Source organism: Corvus moneduloides, chromosome 1 (assembly GCF_009650955.1).
Source record: "Corvus moneduloides isolate bCorMon1 chromosome 1, bCorMon1.pri, whole genome shotgun sequence".
In the NCBI taxonomy this organism is placed as follows: domain Eukaryota; kingdom Metazoa; phylum Chordata; class Aves; order Passeriformes; family Corvidae; genus Corvus; species Corvus moneduloides.
The window spans coordinates 3,578,471-3,604,255 of NC_045476.1; the positions used below are offsets into that span (position 1 = coordinate 3,578,471).

The 25,785-nt window shown below is 40.5% G+C and overlaps 1 protein-coding gene across 5 annotated transcripts in view; it reads right to left on the bottom strand.

The window, feature by feature from the left end:
• MINDY4 (MINDY lysine 48 deubiquitinase 4) overlaps nucleotides 1-25,785 on the bottom strand; it is a 67,346-nt gene that overhangs the window by 16,350 nt on the left and 25,211 nt on the right. For 3 of the 5 annotated variants that reach the window (XM_032095375.1, XM_032095287.1, XM_032095205.1), the window contains exons 10-15: nucleotides 24,658-24,759; nucleotides 23,634-23,697; nucleotides 22,564-22,629; nucleotides 22,194-22,261; nucleotides 7,272-7,335; nucleotides 4,984-5,145 (exon numbers count right to left, since the gene is read on the bottom strand). In XM_032095375.1, coding sequence (XP_031951266.1) covers nucleotides 4,984-5,145; nucleotides 7,272-7,335; nucleotides 22,194-22,261; nucleotides 22,564-22,629; nucleotides 23,634-23,697; nucleotides 24,658-24,759 — 526 coding nt within the window. The remainder of the gene's footprint in view (nucleotides 1-4,983; nucleotides 5,146-7,271; nucleotides 7,336-22,193; nucleotides 22,262-22,563; nucleotides 22,630-23,633; nucleotides 23,698-24,657; nucleotides 24,760-25,785) is intronic. The other 2 variants (XM_032095560.1, XM_032095469.1) reach the window with 1 other exon arrangement.

Consider the following 25,785-nt stretch of genomic DNA (forward strand, 5'->3'; position numbering starts at 1 on the left):
CTCACTCAGATGTCAGCATTTTGCCATTCCCTCAGAGTTTATAGCCCACTTCAGGGAGTTATATCCCTGCAATGACGAGGACAGGGCAGGATTCATCCCACTGACCTCTTCTGTATTTATTTCTAGGCCCTCTAATACAGGTTGGCCTTTAGGCTTTGGCTATAAAATCAAATAAGGAAGAGATGGGTATTGTCAGAAATTTAGACCCCTCCCATTCACTAGTGATGCAGGGAGTTGGCTGGACTCTTACCTGAAGGATTTTCAGCCTAAAAAGCACCTAAAGTGGGATGGGATAAGTCCAGATCCAAATGCAGGTGTTTATAATCCAGAGAGACAGGTGGGCAGTATCTGACATCATTTTCTGCTTTATCTGTTTGCAAAGCACGCAGAGCTCTTCTAAACATGTGGGCTTTGTTATTCCTATGGTCTTAAAACAAAAACTCTGCCATTCTGTTTCATTTGGAAGGATGTTGACAGGGAAGCAATGCCAATACCCCAACAACAGTGAGTGGCCCCTGGGAAAAATAACTGGCCATAACTCAGAGGACAATAGGACTTCATTAAAGAAAATTTCAGTTCCAGGCTAGAAAGGGGGATGTAAAAACAAGGAATGAAGAACAGACTTTCTCAAAGGCCAATGCTTTGTCAGCCTTGTTTCAGTCACATTTGAATATACTTCGTGTTTTTGCCCGCAGTGATGCCCACAAAAGTCTTACATAAATAGCAGCTTCCTTTGCTGTATCTACAGGGCACAATATTTACCCCCCATTCCCAAAAAATAAATGGAAAATTGAAGCCAACCATCAGTTTCCAGTTTGCCCTTGCATGTTTTTGTGGCTGGTTTCTCAAAAGAGGTTGTCAAATCCTTCTTTCTCAACTTTCCCCTCCACAACCCCACCAATGGCCTGGCTTGAATCCAGCCCATCTGATGGGGACAAGAGATTGTTTGGGAGACACGTTTCCCTGGGAAGATGGCTATAGGAGGGACACTCCACAGGGCAAAAAAAAAAAAAAAACAGGTGAGGTGCCAGGAGACAGAGCATGTGTGCTGAATTTCATAATTCAAGCAGGCCTTGTCAGAGCACAGAGTGGTTTCTTCAAAAGGACCAAAGATAATATTTCCCATCTGTGGAATTTTAATGAATAAATTCTGTTTATTTCTGTTACTTTACTCTTTCATTTTGAAAAGAGACAGGGAAAATGTGCGTAGCTTCTTTGTCAATGCCCTCTCTGTTTCCAGAGAAGCAAAAACTAAAAAGCACCAGTCCCTTGAAGTGCTGGGCAGGGATTGGGACACTGTCAGGAGTCAGAGTAGGGTGAATTTGGGAGGTCAGACAACAGGAGGTTTAACTGCCAGGACAGCTTAAAGTAGGAGAGAATTGGTGAAAACAAAGACAAATCAGAGAGAAGGTTCAAAAGAGACAAATAACCTTGAATATTTCCATTATTTCACATACAACAGCACACACCTAAAGTGGTTTCAAAAAACATTTCTGCAGGATGGTGAAATTCATCAGCCAGCACCACACTGCCTTTAAAATGAAAGATTTAGACCTGTACTCATCCCAGTTCAGCCAGGAGCTTACTGGCAGATTTACTGGGATAAGCACTTTGACTTTTATTCACCTGTTACCCCTCTCTGCAAAGTGGAAATGCCCCTCTTGCAAAGCACAGACCTGCTAACAGGAAATGGCATATAAATGCTATACATTACTGTTATTATTATCATTATTCAAGTTAATTGTGGTGTTTATTAATTGGTTATTAATATTATTAAAGAATTAGCAAGTTATTAATAATAATGATAATAACAGCATCTGTTAAATTTATTACCTGAGAATGCAGATTATTTTTCCCCTTTTCACTGTTATTAAATGACCTGGCATAAACACGAGGAGCCTCTGTTTCCATCCCTTTCTACTTTTAATGTCACAAGACATTTTGAAAGAAAGAATTTCATCATTCTAAGTCTTTTCACCTGCAATTTTAATGTGGCATTTAGGCCAAAGGCTCTGACCCAAATGCAGGGATTTTCTCATCCAGGAGTGCTAAAATTGGTCCTGCCCACTCCTGTGCCTCATCCCCTTCTCTGAGGTCTTGTCCCTGCTGAGAAACCACTCAGCTTCCCTGAGACTGAACTGCTGCATCCTGCAGGTCAGCAGACAGAGGAAACCCCCACCAATTTCATGTGGAAATGTTTCTATTGCATGAAGTGCTCTAAATAAATCCCAGGAAACCTAAAATCTTGATTTGGACTTCTAAATTAAATGTGTAAGATCACACGGAATTGATATTGCTTAAATATGGGCTTAGCACAAAGAAAAGAAACCCAAAGATGTGTAACTTGCCGACTGAAAAGTAGCAGAATTGGACTTTTAGCTTTTTTTTTCCCATTACAATACAGACTCTCACTGTGAAACTAAACATTTGCACATGAAACAGATGGAATGGATCCATCTGTCATTGTGAAACAATTTGCAGCAAGTAATTACACTGCAAAAACTCCACGGAGCTCGGTGATATGTCAGGACTGAGAGTGATGGTTAAACATTAACAACTCCAGACAAATTACTTGGGGCACACGTTTTTCTCATCAGCAAAGACAACACACGACCCACTGGAAGAGATGAATGGGTGGGGAACAGAGGGATTCTCCAGGCAGTCGCTGGAGAAGAAGGAAGGATCATTTTGTTTTGATTTGCCACTGCTGGAGTTTGACAGGAGGATTAATTCACGTGCCCTCACAGTATCTGCAACTCAGCAGCCACGCCAAGGGAACCGTGGATTACACACAGAATGCTCCACATGTCAGAAAAATGAGATAAAATGGTAGAGAAGTCTTCCTCCATGTGCATTTGGTGCATCTGGCCTGGAATCTTGAATAGCCCATCCTAAATGTGTCGGTCAGTTGGAACAAGTCTAGAGCAGGGCAGTAAAAACAAGCTTTGGACAGGATGTGCTGATGAAAAAGGGAGGAACTGTTACATCAGCTGCAAATGCCCAGCGGATGGGGATGAATTGTTTAGGGGGCAGGTTGGATTAGGAGTAAAATTATAATCAGAGGAAACTAAGTAAATGAAGAGTCTGATTTATTAATAGTATTTCCAAACACAGGCTGTGTAGTAGATATTAGAATCTCCACATTCACAAGGACCTGCAAATCTTTATTTGCATTTATTCATGTTTTAGAGTAGAGATGGGTGAGTAAAACTGTAAGATGACAGTTATATGCACTAAAATCAATGAGAAAATGACCATCTGAGCAAAAAGGGACTTAATAGATACAGATTTTTAAAAGAAACCCTGCTATATAACAGGACACAAAAATATCCTGAGTTTTCCCTTGAGAGATTGGCTGGATATGACCTAAAGGGAGTTTTCTGACTCCAGTGTCTGTGATTCACCATATAGCACGCTCAGGATTTTCTTACTGCTGGAAACAAAAAATAAACCCAACCAAAAATGACAGTCCTTTTCCATGGCTGGTTTCAGTTACCAGCCTCAGAGCCACACTGTAATTGGATGCTGAGAGGAATGAAAGAGTCACTTTGAAAGACAAATTCTATTCTCGGTTCCACTGCTGCAAACTGCCACTGACATTTCTTTTTCCTGAACTGCTCTAAATTTTGTACCAGGAAGCAGAATCTGGCTCCTCACACTGGCTCCTCACGCTGAAGCCACAGTGGAGACTCCCCAGTTTGGGGCCAAAGTCCACCAGAATCGGACTTTTGTCCCAGTCCTAAGCAGACATTGCCTCTGAAATGAAATGCAGAGAACACCCAGATGTTCTTAATAAAAACCAGGACAATTTGCAGCAGATGCCCAACTAGGGTAGACTCTTTAAAAAAAGGAAACTACGTCTGCTGGAGTTTCTGTAACTGATTAAGTCACTGGCCTGGAAAAACAGATCCCGGCTCATGAGTCCAGCTCCCATGCAAGAGCACAGCAGTAGAAACAGATCCCCTCTACCACATAATTTGCAGAATAAGTGGAAAATGGTGTCTGAATCTCTGGGCAACATTTTATTTTTAGAGGGCAGGTGGGTAAGAAATAGCTCTTACCTGCCCCGACCTCGTTTACCATTTTGCTACTCCCAAGTCATTTTCCTCACTAGAGAATGGAACAAATTCTGGAGTGGTGCATAACCATTTTTTGAGGGTTTACATTGTTTATAGAAAAGAAAAAGAAGCGTGAACCAGACACAGAAGCTTATTTATTTATAGTCCATTCTATTCTGAATTAATCTGATTAGGGTACACTGATAAACTGTCCTGACTGAATTCAAGCCTTTTGTAATCTGGTGAATAATGTAAATGATTGTGTTAATTAAAAATAACAACAGTTATAATTTGCCAGTAGTAGAAGAATGTAGCTGACTTCAACCTTATGGGAAGGAGTTAAAATCACGCTTTGTTTTCAGTCTCACATTTAGATCAGATCAGTACAAACAAATCCTTTGGTAATCACTTCCAAACTTTTACAGAGGTGATGATGCTGCAAATGCAGGTGGGACTGCTACAAGTATCTAATCTAGCATCTCATAAAAGCAAGAGAATTTCAAATAATATTCTTGCATCAAACACAAAATTGGCTGTTTAGAACAGAACAGGTCTTTAGGAAACATGTCCATCCTGACATCCTCCATCTCCTCTTGATGGAGAACTAGTGAAATGCTCACACAAGTTTTTCCCGAGGAAAACTAACAGCTGTCACTCCTTTGAAAGTTTTAATCTATCTCTTCATTTTCATAATGACTACAATTGAAATACAACTACCAAAAGCAATTAAAGGAAACAATCCCATTGCATTAACAGCTATTTGAATTGTCTGTAATTTTTTTTTACTGGTAATAGAATCACCACTACAGCACAGAAGAGATAAACTGAACCAAGGCAGTAATTTCTCTGCTGCTTTACTCACTCCAAGCTGATTTTAAAAGTAATTGTTTTCTTTTTAATTAAACCAGGGGAATGGAAAACATACCTGACAGACATCATAGTGCTCAAAGAGAGACAGCAAACCGATATCACTGCGACTCGTGATGCCTTTCAGAATGGTGATGTTGCCATTCCCAGAGTCCAGCTCTATCACGTTGTTGAAAACATTGGACACAGCTTTGCCAGTCAAAAGCAAGTTCACCAATTCCTGTTTGGGACATGTTAAAAAAACAAAAACAAAAACAAAACAAAAACCAAACAGTAGTTGAACATCAGCACAAGACTGATTCAGGATTGATAGAGTTACACATCTACATGACCCCTAATTTATGTGGTTGCTTTAGGTTTATGGTTAGGATCAGGACTGCTTATAAAAAGATTCCAGACATTTGGGTCAAAGTCTTCTGAAGTAAAATGAGGAAATCAGAAAATCAGGGAGTATCCTGAGTTGGGAGGGACCTGCAAGGATCATCCAGTCCCACTCCTGGCCCTACAAAGGACACCCCAATGATCCCACCCTGTCCCTCAAAGCGGTGTCCAAACACTCCTGGAGCTCTGGCAGCCCTGGGGCTGTGCCCGTTCCCTGGGGAGCCTGGGCAGTGCCCCAGCACCCGCTGGGGAAAAAAACCTTTGCCAGCTGTGTGCTGGACTTTTTGTCCAGAAGGATGCTGTGAGAGACAGTACTGAAAGCTTTGCTGAAGCCCAAATATTGAAGGAGTTTTCAATTTTCATCCTTCCAGAGGCAAACTGCTGATAATCAATTTACTCTCACATCCAACTCTCAAACACCTCATATAAGTCTTGGGTTTGGGGTTTTTTTTTAATGAAAACATTTTGGTTTCCCTTCTTCTCTACAATGAAAAGTATGGCATGAATGATAAAAACTCAAAGCCTGTACAGTACTGTATGACATCTCTGTATGTGCTTAGTGATGTATTTTGTATGTTGGACATGATTTGTTAAATTATCATTATTTCTGCATGAACTAAAGTCTCATTCAGTAAGACATTTACCCATATGGATCCAGATCACTAAGATACTGATTCTTAGAGATGATTGTTGATTATTTCCTCTCCAATGGAAGCAGGGTGTGTTAGAGGCTAAACACACGTGACGGGGGGGCATGTGCACATGTGAGCATGCCTGAAGTTCAAGAACAGAGATATGGGGTATTTTTCTTAGCTAACATCCCACCAGGGCCAGCTGGGGTGCAACAGCATGAAACCAGAGCTAAGAGCAGGCTGTGCTGCAGCAGTGAACAGCTCACTATTAATAAATAACATATGGTTAGAAACAGGAGGGGAAATAACAAAGAGAAAAGTTTCCAGAAAAAATACTGTGAATTACCATACCCAAAGACATGAATAACTCTGGTATGGCCAGTTTGGAATTGGTCTTAAAAATACTGCACACAATTATAGCTCTGCGTTTCTCCTGAAGGATTCCCCAGAGTTTATAGGTTCTTACAGATGTTTTTATTATTTCTAATCCACCAGGGGTGTTCCACCACCTTCCTGAGGAACCATTGTGTGGTCACAGTACAAAAGTCCTCTAGCAACAAGAGAAGAACATGAAGCTTGTCTTTGGCAGCCAGAAGGGCAATAGATAGAATCATGGAATCACTGAGGAGCTGTAGTATCAGACATGGAACCTCAGGCACCTTTCTGAAAGGGCACGGAGGGAACACAGCGATATCTCAGCACTAAAATCAACCAAGGAGTCCAAAAGAGGCAGATCAGAGGAGTGTGAGGACATGGACACACAGGTAGAGGAACGTGCAGGCCAGAAAACCAGCCTGAAAAGCAGAACCTCTGAAAGCAAAGACAACAATGTGCCAAAACATGAGGAAAAAGAATAAAGGATGAAGGAGCTTGACGTTATGGGGATAAGGGAAAACACAAAAGGAAATTGGTGGAGATTTTATAGCAGCCTTCCCATACCTAAAGGGGCTCCAAAAGAGCTGGAGAGGGACATTTCACAAGTGGATGGAGTGACAGGACAAGGGGAAATGGCCTCCAGCTGAAGGAGTGGAGGTTTAGATGGGATATTAGGAAGAAATTCTTTACTGTGAGGATGGTGAGGCCCTGGCACAGGTTGCCCTGAGAGGATGTGGACTCCCCATCCCTGGAGATGTTCAAGAACAGGCTGGATAGGGCTTGGAGCAGCCTGAACTAGGGGAAGGTTTGGAACAAGATGAACTTTAAGGTCCCTTCCAACTTAAACCATTCTGTGATTCCTTGACTCTGGGACTTAAAAATAAGAAATGCCATCTCATCCCTGACGTCAGTTCACAGAAGAGGCACAGGACAGCCCAAAACTGTACCTCTGACTCACCTGAGTGCAGTAGCCATGGCTGCCAATCAGGCGGTTTGTGAGCACATCAAAGTCATTGCGCACCCTGAAGAGGAAAGTACAATTCTATTTAAATACAATTAAATTTAAATGCAATTGCTTCTTTTCGTTAGGCACAACATCTCTAAATCTTACAGAAAAACAAAACCAAACTGTTTCCCAACCATAAATACAGCTCTGTATTTTCTGAGTCCTTTCAAGGTAATTTTTTACACGGCAAAAAAACATTAATATATCAACTAAACCTGTGGGAAGCAAAAGTTTGGTAGAGCTAGGCTTGAATGAAACAGCTGTAGAGGAGAAAAGAAGTCACTGTCATCACTAGGTAGAATTTTAGAAGTTAGAATTACTGCACTATTTAGGTGACAGAATCACAGAATGGTTGAGGTTGGAAGGGACCTCTGGAGATCCCTTTGTCCACCCCACCTCTGGTACCTGCAGCCAGTTCCCCAGGTCCACATCTGGATGGTTTCTGAATATCTCTAAAGAGACAGACTCCAAAATGTACCTGGGCAACATATTCCAGTAGTCAGATAAGATTTTCCATTTGCTATTCCTTGTAATATATCCACACCATCTATACACCACATTGGCCATGAAAAGAAGAAGAAAAGAAAAAAGCCCTCCAGGTGTCCACATTTATAGTGGTGCTGTGTGACCCCCAGTGATATGTTGTGACACCAAAGAGAAAAGTCTGAAACTGCAGTACCCATAATTATGGAGTAATGTCTCCCCAGACTAAGTTCACTCTCTCCTAACTCGTGGAATTATTGAATTAGGGATTGGTTGATGGCCTAAACAATAAAGGTTGTAACTGTGGTCGTTTTTTATCCTGCAGATATAATGGAATTGCAAACACTACTTTGTACATCAATAAATGTTTAATCTAGCTTTGAGGAAAAGCAATGCACTATATTCTGGGAGAGTTATGGCAATAAAATCCACAGATTAATTCTGCAGGTCATAAGGAAGCTCTTTTCCTTCAGCATAAAATATGCTGATCTCAATTGTTGTGACTCCATCCTTATTTTGGTATTGCTACTGAGGTAGAGAGAATGCCTGAATGATCATCAGCTAAAACTTAGTTATTTTACACACATCCAGGCTTCTTATTTGACTTGGGAAATCTATCCATACAAATACCCACGTTTCTTGACAATTGGCACAATTACTTTTATTTTAAAAAGACAGTATTTTGTTTGTGACAAAGCAGGAGTTGAATTGATGTGGTCAGGGTAAAGCCAGCTGGGAATTTCCCCTTGATATTCCTACACATGCTCCATTAAAAATTTATTTATTAAGTAAAAACCCAGGATGTTTCCTGTCTTCATCCCAAACTTTAGATAATTATTTTCTCACAGGATTTCACTGAATGCCAAAATCAGAATGTAACATATAATTTCAAGGTTGACAGCGCTAAAGATAAATTAAAATCATTCAAATAAAGTCATAGTCATGGAATCCCAATTCCCAAACTTTAGGTAATTATTTTCTCAGGATTTCTCTGAATGCCAAAATCAGAATGTAACATATATTTTCGAGGTTTACAGACCTAAAAGTATTTAAAATAATTCAGAAAAAGTCATAGTCATGGAACCACATTTCCTACTTTGATAAATGCATTTTATCCCTTTTGCAAAAACATATTTTACCCCTTTTTAAAACTCTTATTTTAAAGGTAATTTACAAGTCGGTGTCAGACATAACAAAGTGCCACTGACGTCCGTTGCCGGTGTGAAATCAAAGGAAAGGCCGGGGAAAGTGTGCCCGTGACACGGAAAACTCTCTCGTGCACCGCTGCAAGGCATGGATGGGATGATAAAAATCTTTGGATTTTGGCCATTTTTCAGTTTTAGCAACGGTTTCATCTCGCCAGAGCCGCGGGCAGAATGTCCAACATGCGTCAGTCGGGGACGAGGGGACATACGCCACACACAATGGCAGGAAGCTCTAATTCCATCTGTAGGCACAAACAATATGGGAGTGTGGAGGTGGATCCCAGCTCCTCCAGAAGGAGGACAACATCTGCCTTTGCAATCAGCCCTGCTGACGAGGAAAGCGACATCAGGAGCGTGGCCACGGGATTGACACCTCTGCTGAACGCGTTTGGGGCTCTTATTCCTGCCTGCCCAAGGCTCCCCAGCTTCTCTGCAGGTGTGTTTGTTGTGTTTCAGGTGCAAGTGCACTTCATGCATTGTAAAAATACCAGATGGTGATAATTCTGTGGTTGGTTTTCTGCTGGGGTGTTGGAGACATTTATTGGTGATAAGCAAATCCAAAGGGTTTGTTTGTTCTGCTGTCCTGGCTATGAGATGTCAACGCAGACATAATCAATAAATCATTATCACTAATATGACTGCCCCAGCATGGAATTTTCCATTTATAATCACTTTAGAACAGAAAAAAAGCCACTCATTTTAAACCAGGAGTCTTTTAAGTATCCCAGTGATCATCAGACAACGATTTAAGGCCTGATTCCATGAATCCCTTCTTTTTAATTTACAGCCCAACGCTCCATGTGGAGTTTTAACAGAATCACAGATCAGTACACAGACACTAAAAAGCAACAGTGTTAACGGTAAATATTCCTTTCTTGTGTTGTATTATCACTATTTTCCAGTTCATTATCCCAGCTGGAGAGTGGGGTAGGAGCATGTTGGCTGCTAGAGCAGAACAGTGGGGTTTGCCTCTCCTGGTAATATTATAAAGTCTGCTTGAGAAAAATTATTCAGGCAGAAAGCAAGATATTGATTTTTTAAATCTCCTGAATAAGGATTTTAAATCAAGCATATGCTTCATGTGCATTTTTCAGCAGAAATCATTCCCTGTGCTGATACAAATCAAAAAGTTGACAACAAGACTTTGCTAAATTTCAGATCTCTTGTAAAATCTCTCAGCTTGATTTTTGGTTTTAGTTGTAATGTGTGTGATGTGGTTGATGCCTGTATGAAACCAGGGAAGAGAGAGTTTGGATTCTAATATATTTGCAAAATGGGGATGTTTTAATATGCTCATAGAACTTACATGGCAAAACTCAGCTCCATATGCTTTATTCACTTTCTGCTGTTCTTTTAAAAAATATTTCTGTTAAAGCCTTTTTTTCCCCAAAAAAAGGGTGATTGTGGGCCTTTATCCTGGGGTTTAACTGTCCTTTCATTCTTCATACAAGTGAACATTTTTTCTAACATTATTATCACACAAAATGAACATCATTATGTGGTGAAACCAAAAGATGTGTAAAGTGGCTTCAGAGAAAAGAATTAATATATAGCAACTGGAGAAATGTCCTCGTGACAGAAATCACCAAAATACAGCTGGCATGAATTATACCTACATTTTCATGCTTTTTAATGCTGCTGGGTTTAGGGCAGGGATGCCTGAAAGTCCTTCCAAAAAATATCTTTATATATTATAAATTCATTTTCTCTCCATGCTCCTGTTGGTGAATCTGTGTTTATCTTCAGCCTATTTGTAACTCTTTGTTTCAAGTTATAAAAAATGTGTTTATAAAGGATGTTAAGTACTGAATGTGGAGAGATGTTCTGAGCCAAGCCTTTGACTGCTTTGAATTGTCACAGCCATACTGACACAATTTGCTGACTTCCAGTTGTTAGAAATCTGCCTAGAAATCAATCCACTCTGGGATATAACAAAAAAAAAATAATCTAAGGGTTGAAGACAGATGGACAAAGCCACCATTAGACAGAAACTGTAAAGTCATTATAAACCTTAGCACTGATGGTGCATTGATGAAATAAACTTCAGTGATCCGTACAGACTCTATAAAGTTTTAGAAATGCATAAATACAAGCCCAAAATAGAAATATTTTGAACACTGCAATCTCCAATATAGCATAATCTGCAATCAGATGAACTTTTCCTTAGTAAAAACTGAGTTCAATAAATAAGACATTTTTAAAATGCTTCACATACATTTATTCTCAGTTTATTTCCAGGAAAATTCTCGACAAGTCTTAAATGGAGAATAATTAAATACTGAATACAAAAGTCCCACACAAACTGTAATAGCAGGAATAATCCCAGACTATCACAATGTGAGTTAGTTCATGCCATAGATACCGTTTGCCTTGATAACAGAACAAAATAAAATAATATAAAAGAAAAAATAGTGCATTTGAGTAAGTGCTGGCTGGTTTACAGTCCTTAACTCTGACACAAAGCTGCCTCAGAAAATTGGTGACCTCACTTTGTTCATGGCAACAGACAGTCACATTAACAAACACACAATTACAAGTCTCCTCCCAAAATAGATTTGGGGCTGGGAGGGAGAAAAAACTCATCTTCAAGCATAAGGATTTCAAATAATTACAATGGGGATGTGGAAAATGTCAGCATGGGTGACTGCCTTATTGTCTAAATGTTCCAGAATATTTCTTTTTTTTTTAATATTGGCTCATGGCAAAGGTTTCAAATGAATGTTCAAAGAAGGGAAGAGCCTCTCAAAAAAAAAAAAAGTAAATAGTTTGGGATTCAGACAGTGAAAGCAAGGAAGTGGATTCATTCTTTCTTTATCACTTTTGCCACATATCTGCTAATTTCACAGAGTTCTTAAAATGTACTGGGGTGCTCATGCCAGTTAATTCATCAGCTCTGCTGCCCCAGGGTGCTGATGTACTATAGGAAGAATTTATATTTCACAGGGATAGATCTGATGGGAAAAATGATTCATCTATTGGCATATTCAACCCACTATTTTATTTTTTTTTAAGAAAAAGCCTTTCTTACTGAGTGCAAGAAATCAAGCAAAGATACTGAACCTGTATCTACCTCACCATACTGACCCTTCTGCAAACAGCTGAATACTCTGAATGTAACGAGAGTAGCCTGATGAAATTAGGACAAAATCTGACAATTTATTTGTTACTGCTACATTTTGTAGTAGAATCACACTTCTTCTTCCACACCTCTGCAGACTTTTAATCAACATACTTTATTCCCCTAAAATAAAAAGAATTAATTTCTGAAATGCTCTGATTCGCTAAAGGAAAGGGAAAAAACAGGATTGGAAAGATGATCAATCACTTCTGGGCAGGATTCATATCACTAATTTTTATATCTAAAGATGGACACATGAACAGGCAATAACTCTGGAATTCTTTAAATTTGTGTACATGGAGAGAAACTGGTACATCCTGAAGGCAAATTAGGTGACCTTGCTCAGGTAATCTGCAGAGCAGAGGAGGAAACTACAGGAAAATTCCTTATCTCCATCTGATGAACACACAGTCAAAGGAGCCTGCCATGGCCCCTGCTAAATACCAAGCACCAGAGGGATAAATCACAAATATTCTGGTACTGCAGACAGACAGAGTCTATTTGGGGTTTTTTTTTAGATTAAAAGCTGAGAAGCGAGAAATAAGATTGATATAGAAATAAAAAAAAAACCCTTCGAGAAAGACTCTTTGATTGGACAAACCCCATTAAAAGCAATGCATGAAGACTCGATTACATTTAGTTAATTTGATACAAATTTTAGCTCAACAGAATTTGAGCATTTAGATATTGCAGGATCAGAGGGATTTCTAATGGTGAGAGGAAATCACAGCTGAGAAATGGAGCAGCTTTCCTGTGGGAAGAGGCTACAGAGACCAGGACTGTTTCACTACAGCAGGACACAACTGATGGACTGCAAGAGATCTTCAAATGGTAAAGAGATGATTAAGGAACATTTCCTCACTACTTTTCATAACATGAATTCCACAGCAATCCTTAGACTTACTGGGCAATTCAAGGCAAAAAAAAGGAAAAACTCTTTCACAAAACACATTAATGCAGCAGGGAGCTCATTGCCAAAGGAGGTTGTGGAGGCCAAAAGGATTAAAGGGCTTAGAAAAATTCATGGAGGACAGGTTTCATCAAGGCCTAAGGAACTCAGTGACCTGGACACAACTGCCAACTTGGAATTACTGCTGGAAACATGGAGAATATTCCAGCAGAAGGATTCTTCACTGTGCTTCTTAGAGAGTTTCCCATCTTCCCCCTATCAAACACAGGATAGCATGCTTGAAGAACCTTTCCTCGATCCTATAGGGGCAGTCTAATGGAACCAAGGGACAGTTAAACCCACAGATCTCACAATATTCCATGTTTACATCAGCCCTGGTGTGGACTGCAGCCATATCCCACACTGGGATAAAGCAGAATTGTGGGGAGGGAGAAGGGAAGATGGTGTTCTCTGCATCTGGCAGGTAAAACCCAGCCATCCCAGTTACTCTCTTGCACAGAAATCCACACTTCTTAGCTGCTTTCTCAGCTTTCCATATTTTCTCAGTGGTAGCTCAGGAACCTGAAATCTGGTCATGCTTTGATGAGCTTTATTGACTCAACAGGCCGTCCACTGATGCACTTTCACTCTGTACTAACACCCATCTTTAAATTAAATAACTTTTCCCTGTTTATTTACAACCACTACCACCCCATTTTTGAGAAAATAGTTATGTCCCGCCTCAAAATTTGCTTTTTTTAAGGCTAGAAAATATAAAAACCTTTTGTTCTTTTAGAATTCCTCTTTGACAAAACAGATTTCTCCTTCCCCTGGTCTGTGCTTTTCCTACACTTCTCCTGGCTTTAATGAGTGAACCCAGCCTGACATGGTGTTTCTCTGAGGACACATCAGTGCCTTGCACAATCCATTAACATTTCTTCACCTCCTAAAACTATTTATGTTGATACACCCCAAGAGCAGATCCAAGGGTATTTTTTAGTGCTGGCTCAGAGTCATTGTGTGCTCTGCTGCTCTTCAGCTCCTCATCCTGCCATTTACAGCTGATGAACCCCCCAGTACAGTAGTGAGCAGCCTCTGTTTACAAGACCTTGCCGTTTCTGTAGTGAAAATAAATTCTTTTTTATTGCCCTCATCATGAGGCTGAGCCAACTCTTTTTTACAGCAGATTTGTTCTCTGTATTGACAGGGCCTTTCAGCTTTTCAGTCACCAGGTCACTTCATTAGCACACCACTCCCTTTTTCCAGCATTATTGGAAGGAATAAAACATTTTTAATCCCAGACTGATCATTGACAAACTCCATCAGTCACCTTCCCCGTGCTAACAACTCTTTTCTGAGTCTCTCTCTTTTAGCACCTTTACAGTTCTTAAAAGATGTGTTATTTTCACATCAGCAAACGATTTTTCATTTGACATACCAAATAAAAATCTCTTATTAGGTCTCCATTAACTAATTTTATTCGATTTTTTTTTTTTTTTTTGAGTTTAACTAACAGTTCCCCATTCAGTCCTATAATTGCAAGTCAAGTTACTCTATATTTAAATAAGGCATGACAAAAGTAAGCTTTTAGGATCAGGTCCATTCATAAAGTCTGGAAGCAAGAGAGAGCTTGAAAGCGCTGAATAAATTTAGGAATGAGGTGTAGGTACAAAGCTACCTGGTTTCTTTTTCTCTTCTTGTTGTGTAGCCATCACTTTTTCAGGTAAAATTCTACCTCCCACAAACTTAATTCAGTTATTATGCATGAATCCCAATTAGCCATGCTGACTCTGCACCGTGTTCCTCTCCTTCCTAAAAGGCAGAACACTAATTTAGACTTGGAGCATTCTTTACATTATTCCTGGTATCAGCCACCTCCACTCTACACACACGCACCTCACATATTTCCCTGATATCTTTGTATTAATATGATAAGGAAATCACTTGTTGTTTCATTTCCTCAGGTCTGACCTCGCCTGAACCACATTTTTTCTCCATTTTCCAACACCAGCACTCAGACCACTAATGACAGAGAAGGTTGTTGCTCACCACACTTTTTCATTCCTCTGCACTATTTTAAGAAGTGAGAAAACTCCCCAGGGAATGAGCTAATCATCTTCCTTCTCCGCAGTATTGTTCCTCAGCTTTATGATTTATCCTGACCTGTTCCACAAGGAGCTGGATGTCTCAGGGGAGCACTCTGGATTTATTCCCACAGGTGATCTTTCTGCTGCACATCCACACCAAAATTTGCTGTCACTCAGTCTCTAGTCCACTTCTGTGAACACAGCTGGTGACAGCTTCCTGAATTTCCTTACCAGGGGGACAAGAGTCACATGTCTCAATTATCAGTGCAAACTCCACGTTTTCCCCCCTTTCTTATTTTTGGCATTGTTTCCCAATTCCCCAATCCCTTACCTATCAAGGTAACAAACAGAACCAGCATAACAACCTCTTTGTCTTCTTGATTCTTCCCTTTTTTTCTGAGTGAAGCCTCATTTTTTCACCTTTCTCTACCACTAACCTTTGCTCCTTGTCCTCCAGTGTAGCAAACATCCTCAAACCTAATTCAACCTTTCCTCTTCTTTGCCTCTGTGGTCACGTTTCCACCTGGGTCACACTCCTAATCTACAATGTTAAATAGCTTCCTTATATTCACATTTTATTTGGCAAATCCTACACATTTCCCTTTAGCGAGACCCTACTCTCCTTTCCTGTATCTTGTCTTCAAAACCCCCTTTTCCCACCACCTTGTGTCCCTGGGTCCTCTCTCTCTCAAGCATTAGAAGGTGACATTTCACACACCAGTATGTTCCACTTCCTATCCCCTTTGGAAAGCACATCAATCTCAGAGCTTCAAATCGTGGTCTCACATCCTCCCACAAATATTGCCAGGGCTGTGCCACTGATTGCCCCTGTATTCTTGCCTTTCTTTGAAGGAAAAACATTAAACTCAAGCAAACTCCCCTCTTTATTACCTTTTAGCAGCTGCAAGCTGTGCTTCATCAAGGCTCTGCATTTATTAATTCATTAATGTTGCAAGCAACTCCTGCCCAGTGAACACTCTGGCTACAAGGGCCTCTGTCCAATTCCCACAACAGAACTTCAAAGGCAGGGAAGATCCTGAAAATCAGGAATTGCATGCAGCCCATCGAGCAGGAGGCACAGAAGTTCACTCACCCCAACAAAAGAGGGCTCAATTCTTCCCTACCAAGGTCTGGATCCCACAAAGTCTCTCCTATTTGCTCCTCCCACTGTTCCTGAAATCTAACCTGCTCCCTTCATGTCGCAAAATCCCAAACAGCTCTTGGAGAGCTCTGAGATCCTCAAGTATTTTTATTTTTCACTTGTGTCCAGCTCCTTGTTTTTTAGCACTGTAACATAATTGACAGCAGTTTCCCCTCAAAACCAGCAGCTTCCCTGTCTTTTTCAGGGACCAAAAGCTGTAAAAAACACAATGACATCTATTTCTATTACATAACTGCAAGCCCTGAGTGAAAACTGCTCACAGACACAACTTCCCCAGCTATTGATCTCCCAGGCACTCTCAAGTGGAGAGGAAACTACCTCTGGAGAGGTTTTCCCAGAAAACTGGCTCACGGAAAAATGTACTTCCATCAAGAGCTGAGAGTGCCCCGTGTGATTGGATCTTTCACACGAAGTTGGAATTGGAATTTTACCCCTGGCCCAGCCAAATGGACACTTCACAGAAAGCCTTTCTTCGCAGCCAAACAGCGTAAGGAGAGAAGGTGCATTTCAGGGGAACTCCAAATTAGAGATTGGCTCTGGGACAGGAAAAGGTGTCAGCAAAGGAAAGCGGACTGAGGGTGGGGGATCCTTTGTTCCACCCACAGCCCATCAGCCAGCAGAGCATCACTTTCCTTTTCAATGTCCTGCATGACTGGAAGACATTTAAGGTCAGGTAATGTGTCAGAATTGGGGTTATTTACAGTAAATGATACAGAAGGGATATAGGAAATACTACAGGAAAAAATGGTTTGATAGGGATTACTGCAGTGATGATCACTGCCTGTTACACATCTCAATAAAAACTTCTCTCGCTGAGTAAAGGCAGACAGAACTGTTCAAAATCTTTTAAAAATAGTAAAAATGGTTTGCCAATGGATCAAAAGAGGAAGATTCTTGGAATACTGTCTGCAACCGGACAAATGATTACAGAAGTAAACCCAAGATGATAAAAAGATACATTTCACCATGGTAAAGGGCATAATAATGGGCAGCATTTAACATGATTTGGTGCTTCTGTGTGTTTATGTCAAGGATGGATTAGGACGGCAGATTAAGGAGATTTAACTTCCCCAGTTAGGTAGAACAGTACCACAGGAAGGAAGAGTAAGTGCTCAAGTGCACAGAACAACATCACTTTAATCATTTGACTCCCTTGAGTGAAAAACTGTTCATTAACAGATTTTGGAGAATGAGGTGAATTGGTAATAATCAAGGACAGAGCTACCAGGTGTAAGAAATCCTAGACTGATAAGGAGTCATAATGTGATTTATTCAATTTAATAACAACTGCCTTGTGAAATAAATAAACCAAATAAACACACAAAACAACCAACTCCAAACAAACAAAATTCCCCAACACCAAAATGGGAACAGCACAGATAATTTTGGAACAGGTCTGAACACCCTCTTCTGGAGCAGTAAGGACTACAGGAGTGTAGTTAATAGAGTTGTGGGAGCACGACAAGGAAGATGTTGACGTGTATTTTCCAAGGTTTTATGAGCAGCCAACCTTAATGAAGTACACAGCCTCCTCTTGACTTGCAGAATCAGTGTTCTTTTTTATCTTTCCCACAGCTAAAGCCATTGTTTTACTTATTCTCATAGAAACACTTCAGAGAAAACATGGAAAAGACAGCCAGTGACCAATCCTGACCAGAGAGTGACACGTGACCTGATATCAGTAACTGATAAAAGTACCCCCAAGTCGACAGAAGTTATGCACACAGGGGCATTCTGAGGTGTGAGCAACACAATGAGCCTGTGTTTCAGATCAGGCTCTGTGCACTGGCTCCAGGTAGCCTGAAAATGGCAATACACTGCTTTTCCACAGAGGGATTCGACCCAAGGAATTTTCTCGTTCCACGTTTTCTTTGCTCCAATGTAGCAATCTAGTAGTGATGCTTTTATGCTGTAAGGTTATTGCAGTGATTAGGAAAAATGTGCAAACAGATGGTTGCTGAGGAGCTGGAATTTAAGGAAAGCTGAGGATCCAGTGAGAGGATCCAAAGGCACCACATCCCACTCCAGGAATGGCTTTGCATGAGCAAGCACAGCGAGGAAGGTGCCAAGGGTTGGGAGAGGATGAGGCAGCATCCAGCAGGGAAAGCTGTGCTGCAGTTCCACTGCAGGTTGGAAATTCAGTCAGACTGTGGGCATCACTCAAGCTGTCATTAAAATCACTCCTGAATATTCACAACTTTCCTACACTCAGTGGTGAGGCTCAGTGGGGGCTTGCAGCCCAGCTTTGAGCTCATTCTCTCTCCCACATGCATGGAAAATATCCTGTAGCTCTCATCAGCGTGAAGGTTCCAGTACACATCTTGCACACTCAGAAAAATTACTCCCCTGAGCTGCTATAATATAATTATTTTTTTAATTTTTCACTGGCTAGTTAAAAAAGAAAAAAAAAAATTTAAAAAAAGAGGTTACAATTGTTAGGGCCCAGCATTCCTTCCTGTACCAGAAGCAACAACACGTTCTCAGCAACTTCCTCAGGAATTCTCACTCCTCTCTGGCCATTTGTTATCAGTTGAGGCAGTGATGATCATTAGCACTCGGAGCATGAAAAACTCATTACCCAAAATCTACAAAGCAGTGCAAACTCCTGCATTTCCTGGCATGCATCCCCACGAAATAAAAATACTTAAGATTGCCAGTGATTCTGGAACAACTGCCCAACAGAGCTGGCTGAAAGCTGGAATTTCCATTTGTGAGGGAAAATCTGTAACAATGTAAAAATCATGGAGCTGGACCAAAAAAGCACCAGCAGCAGCAGCAGCAGCAAACATCAAGGCAGAACAAAATGGGGGACACGGAGATAACATCGAGGCCAGGGGGTTTAGGGATACTGGAGCTTGCACCTTCCAGGAATTGCTCTAAATTTGCTTGAACCTCTTGATACTTTTGGCCTCCTCATCTCCCAGTATTGAAAGTGACTTATGCTGTGGGAAAAAAAAACCCAGAACTGTGGCTTGTTTTAACATCAAAGTCCGAGTGTTTCCCTGAGAGCACCCAAGTTTTTGGACTCTGAGGGAAAACCTTATCATGGGTGCCTGAATTTTTATTACTTCCAAGTTATTCCTCTTCATTGGTGAAGAAAAAGGACTTTTTTAATCTGTCCAAATTAAAGGGAAACTTCATTTTTGTCTTCCACTTTGCTCCAGTATTAATGTGACTTTACTGGCCTGGGGGAGACAGGACTACATGCAAGATAAAATATGCAAGATCATATATTTATATAAAGCCATTAATGTGTTTTTATTCTGTTCTCAATTCCCAACATATGATTTATCTTCTGTCTATCACAGAAGATTGAACTGATGTGTTCAGATAATTGAATTTCTAGTGGTGGTGCCAGAATTTCTCTCCTTTTTTTATAACAGCCTATTTAAAGCCCATGGCTAGGTGAGGATAGTTGAGACTGTTCTCATCACGTATAATGCTCTGCATTACTGACATTTAATCTCCCATTTTTCATTGACTTGTCACTATGAAACAGATTTCATTTCATGACTTGATATTTATAGTGTAAAATTTCTTCAGGAGTAGGTTATTTAGATTTTCTCACTTTAGAGGGGAGATAACCAAGCACTTCTGGAGATGATTTATATCGTTCTAAGCTGGACACCCAAAGTAAGTCAAATTAATCATGATTTCTTTCTGGTTTTTTGAGTATAAAAAGGCCTAGATGCAAATGTTTCCATAGAAAGTAAATAAATCACAGAATCCTGGAATGGTTTTGGTTGGAAGGGACCTGAAAGCTCATCCAGACCCACCCCTGCCAGGTGCAGGGACACCTTCCACTATCCCAGATTGCTCCAAGCCCCGTCCAACCTGGCCTTGGACACTTCCAGGGATGGGGAGCCCACAACCTCTCTGGGCAATAAAGATCATTAAGATAAATAATCACACTCAAAATAGGAAAAATCTAAGTGCTGCCAACTCCCTAATTAAAGTTAAATAATACTTTTTTTCCTCACACAAAAATACAGACAACTGAAACTTCCATGGAGTTTTTTTTTGTAAAAAAACCTGATTTTCTGTTAAAAAAAAAAAAACAAAACAAAAAACTGGGACAGAACAATCCCAGGGAGATCCCTTACTGGCTGAAAATTCCATTATCTAAACCAGCTCTTATTTGCCTTCAGCTGCTCATCCAGAACTATGCCAGTTATGTAAATAATTGCTTACCATGCTGGTAACACTCTCTGAATGGTACATATTTCTTGAGGGTATCAGCACTGACTTACTTGTCTTGATATTCTTAATATCCTAAGAGAAGCACTGTGACATAGGCAGCTAAATCGATTGCTGAGGATTACATAAACAAAATTCAGTTTGCACTTCTAAAAAAAAAATTATGCCAAGGTCTAAAACCACTTTCCATTGTGTTTAAAGACAGAAAAAATCCTGTTTCTTGTAACCAAAAGATAGGTACCAGCTCGGTGTCTCACACAGTACAAGCTAGAGGAGTAACAGTACTTTAAAATGAAGTTTTGTGAGAAAATCATGACAATTCCTCGAGCTGCACTTCATAAACTGTTCTGACATTCTGGATCAGATCTGTAACAATATTTAGATAGCTTAAAACGCAAACAGGCACCATAAGGAATTGTCATGTTCACTTTAGACACTGCTCCCCCAAATAAAAACACAGATGATTGATTGGCCTTGTCATAATCCATCTGTTAGGAACTGGGAGGTGATGAGGGAGAATATATCCTTGCTTTTATTATTAAAGAATATTTATCATTTTATAGCAAGCAAAGCAGGGCAGACAGCAGCAATTATGGACCTACCAAATGCCAAACAGATCATTACTTGCACAAATACCTTTACTAGTCTGAACCTCTCTGTTGTAACCAGCTCAGAAAAATGAGAATAAATGGCATATGCCTTGGAATTATCACATCATTTGTGTTAGAGTACAAAAGCAGAGCCAAGCCAAAGGCTGAAGTGTTACTACAAGCAATAGAAAGGAATAAATTACAATAAAACCAAAAGAACTCAATCTGGAAACACTTGCTGGGATCCCAGCAGGTGAGCAACTGATTGTGGATCTCAAATTTGGACTAAGTTGCTGTTTCTTGTCAAGACAATGCAGAGCTGTAAGAAATAAAAGCTTCCACAAACCAGACTCGTGCTGCTTTCAAGTGCAGCTGCTCTCTCTGTGTCACCTGTCCTTGCAAACTGCCCGGGAGCAGCTTCCCCTTGCTCCTGGGGATTTTCACAGGAGTGGAGCTTGATTAAACCAAGGAAGCCTTTCTATTCCAACCCACTGACACTCACAGCATCACCTTCAGTCTGTATAAAAGCACAGTTAAGTGCCACTGTGCCTGGGCAAGCCCCAAGTTTTTAAAGAGGTTATGATGACTTTCCATGGGTTAGAGTTCAGAATATTCATTACAGCAATAAACTGAGACCAGATTTGCCACACATTACTTACAACTACCTAAAATTGAGCTGCCTAACCCATTTTTTTTCTAGCTTTTCCTTATCACTATCATTGGCAGAGAGACTGGGGCATCACAGGCAAGTTATTCCCCCCTACCTAAGATGCCTCAAATGTGAAATAAGTAACCCTCTAAATAAGTCTTGCTTAAACTGACAAGGTAGGGAGCACAGAAAAGTACCTCAGATATGATAGATACCTAAAGTTTAGATGGAGTATTTGATATCAGATGTGGTGGACTGATCACTAAAATAGATATATATAGATATATATACATGTTCACACACACAAGTGTGTGTATACAACAAGAAAAGCCAAGATGAGTTGAGTAAATCTGCATCACTCCCCCGTATTTATCAGAGCAAACACCACAATGGGTTAAAAAGGTCAGAGATTTAAGCACACCATGGATTTTTTCTCACTTTTCACAGCTCACTTTGCTCTGCAGTTTAGGAAACAAGGCTAGAGAGGCACTCACAGGTTGATGGATCTTGATAAGATGACAGACACAGTCAGGAGGATGCACCCATAGGGACCAATTTCAAACTGGAAAAGAAAAGGTGTTATTTTGGTGTTTGTTTGTTTGTTTGCCTAGGATTCTGGTGCTATTTTGTTTGTTGTGTATACATTTTTTGCCCAATCCTCCAGAAATGCAAATGGAACTGAAGGCAGAAGGAACTGCTGTGATTTATGCTAAAACTGAATTTGTTGCTGTGCTTGTTAAAATGCAAGACATGTCCATACAGTGTTTGAAACTGTTCAGAACACATTGGGTGAGACTAACAGACACAGAAAGTCTGGCAGCTGAACCATCATTTGTTTAATTAATATATAATTAAGCACAGTACCTGGTGGATATTCTGCTGTAGAAATAGGACCAGATCCTCGTATCTCGTGGCACTGTGAAGTATTAGCTGGGAACAAATGCAAGAAGGAAAAAAGGGGACTTAAAAAACAGCAACTCATTTTTATATCCTGAAAGCTGAAACAAAGTAGCCAAAACTTTCAAACTGCCTGGAAAGATCTGACCTGACAAAAGGAAATAAAGATATAATGAAATCTACCCCTTACTGCGGTCATTTGGCATTGAATTGTATCTCAGCACCCCGTATATTCTGAATTTTTCAATGCTGCTTCTTGGTGTTTTAAAGCTTGTTGAACAGACCTTTTGACTCAATTTTAAGCATTGTTTATGCAATGAGAAACAATTCCTAGAACAGAGGAATACTGAAGGTGTACAAGACACAGGACGGGCAAGAAGCTCAGGGGTTTGTACCTATAGGGTGAGGCATTTATCCGACTCAGAGAATTGAGTACTCCTATTTAACATGAATTCCAGGAGAGCTCACAAATCCAGGCCCTCACTTCAATATTCTTTGCCTGTTTTTCCATCTTCAGATTTTGAGACATCCATTCCCCTTTTAGGAGGCCAACAGCATTTCCTCCAACCACTAAAGCCTGGCTGATGGCACCGCTGCTTGCAAAGCCATCTGAAAGCCTCAGATGGAAACAAGGAATAACTGGAAAGTGTTCTGCCATTTGGAGCTCCTGGAGAGGGAAAAAAAGGCAAAAATTCTGTCTAAGACAAGAAGAAAATAGTGCCTTTTCATGCTCATGGTCGATTGGAGGGGGGCACGTTCATTTTTACTGTGTATCATTAAAAACAGGCAGAGTTTTTAGGTTTGGAAGGTAAATGGGACAAAAAAGGATTTCGGAGAGCCCAACTTCCCACAGCCACTGGGACAAGTCAGAGCCAGGCAGGCTGTGGGATTTTATTTCCTGTTGGGTTTTGGATCATAACTAATTTAACATAACAGATTTTAAAACCTTAGGAGAGCAATGGAAATCAGATTCACTGAACTAAAGCAGGGAAAGCAAGAAAGAGGATCTGGAGAACAGGAGTCACACAGAGCCTTACAGTTTCTAGGATTCCATCTGCCTTGTATTTTCCTGTGGGAGTGAACTGCTGTCTTCCTGATGGCCTGAAGGGGATATTCGGATGAAACTCACGTTAAAAGGAAGAAAATGGCATTAAAGAGGAATCAACATGTTATATGAGCTGAATGATGAGCCAAAGATTTGCATTATTATTATTTTTAATGATTTTTAAAAAAGAGATTTCTTGTAAATACGTTCATATTGCAAATCAAACCTCTATCAGTGAAACAAACACTTTATCTGTGCTGTGCTTGCTCAGTCTAACATGGATTACAAGTTTCTCCACACAGAAAGAGGATAAATATAAATTTAAGATGTTAATGACAGTTTTTATTGAAAAATATTTTTAGAGCAATGACATTCAAACAAGCAGAACATATGTAAAATATCACAGAGGAAGCAGTTTTGAGATGTAAAATATGTGAAATATCATTTGAAAGGTCTTTGAATTTGCTGCTTCTATTTCAGGTTTAAGGATTTCTGTGTCCCAAAGCCTCTCTGCTGCTTTTTAGCTATATTAAATCTTTAAAAGACATTAATTATGCTCACAAAACCAAACTCACTTAAAAATATCCTTTAGGTTCCAGTGTAGCCAAAGCCAGGGATCTAGAAGTTGGATGTTTTGTGAACAAGCAGCCTACTTGCACTGCATAAACTAAGCAGGCAAATACAGCAAAAGGAACTTAATTCCAGCCATAATGGAATATCCTGCAACACAGGAGCAGAATGCTGCATCTGGAAAAAAATAGCTCTTGCTGAAAACATTTTGGAGGATTCCTACATTCAATTACATCCACAGGATCCTCCACAGCAACTTCGAAGTGTTTTGTCTACTGTGTCCCAGCTACTGGGGCAGCAGAAACCACATTTTGCATTTCTCCTTAGGCTGTTTTAGGAGGCATAAATGCAGCTTACAAGGCTTCTATATTGTGAATTATGTAGATTTGGGACAGATAGAGGTGTAAGAGCAGTGTGCAGTGACTATAAGGGCTTGTCCTACTCACAGTGCCACGAGGGCTTTCTCGTGGCCCCCCGCACGCCACAGAATGTCAGCGAGAGCCAAGGAGAGGCACTTGGTCCTGTGAGCTTCTGAGGGCTGGAGGCAACTGCAGTCCAGGAAATAAAGGAGAGAGACAAGCACCAAAATTTGAGGGCAAACAGATTCATGGCAGGTTTGTCCCTAAAAGAACAAAAGCATCTTTAGAGACAATTTTGTACTGATTAATAACAAGGCTCCAGTGAGTTGCCTCAGAAAATCATCATTTGGGTACCTCAGTTCTTCTACAGATGGGAAAGAGACAACCTGGATGGCCACAAATCCTGTGAGTTGAAGAGGGAGCTGGTATTGTCACTGGGGAGACATTCCAGGTGTGAAGGTACAGCTGGATCCTCCCTTTCTCTGGGAATCAAGCAGCAGAGTGAGCGGCCACAAGAGCACCCACTGCACACCCTGCACTGAGACTTCTCAGCACTCACAGAGCTCTCAAGGAGGAGATGCAATTGATGTCACCACTGGGCTTCCTGGAACCATTCTCTGAGGAGAAACCTCATTTTAGGCATTTCAGAGGACCCTGAAGATAAACACACCCAGTGAACAGAGCTGTAGGGAGAACAACTCTGTCTTTAGATTGCTGCAGAACAAACTGGGCACACTGGGTGGGTCTCCTCTGAAGTCAGAAGGACTCAGGACTAATTCACCAAGATCAGGTGTTAACAGCTCTGTGCTGCTTTTTGGGGGCCTGGATGAGTTTTTGTTGCTCCTAATGATGGTTAACCTGCTGATACGGGCACTTAAGCAGTTGCAAGCTTGCTATGTCTCTGTCTTCTGTGACACTGCTCCTGTCATACAGGTGGATTTAAGTGATGAAATGCACATCTCTTCTTCTAGGAGATCATTACGTAATCTGGTGTCTGCTTTACAAAAAATAATTAAAATAAAACTGTTTTTATCATTAAAAGCAATGGATGAAAATCAAGAGAAGACCAAATAAGGTAGGGTCAACAACAGGAACTGGTTATGCACAGATCTGTTATCACACCCTGATCTTCTAAAAGAAAGAGCTGTTCTTTCACAGAACATATTTTTAATTGCTTGGACAAAAAAGCAGGTAAATGTTTCAGGGAACAATACC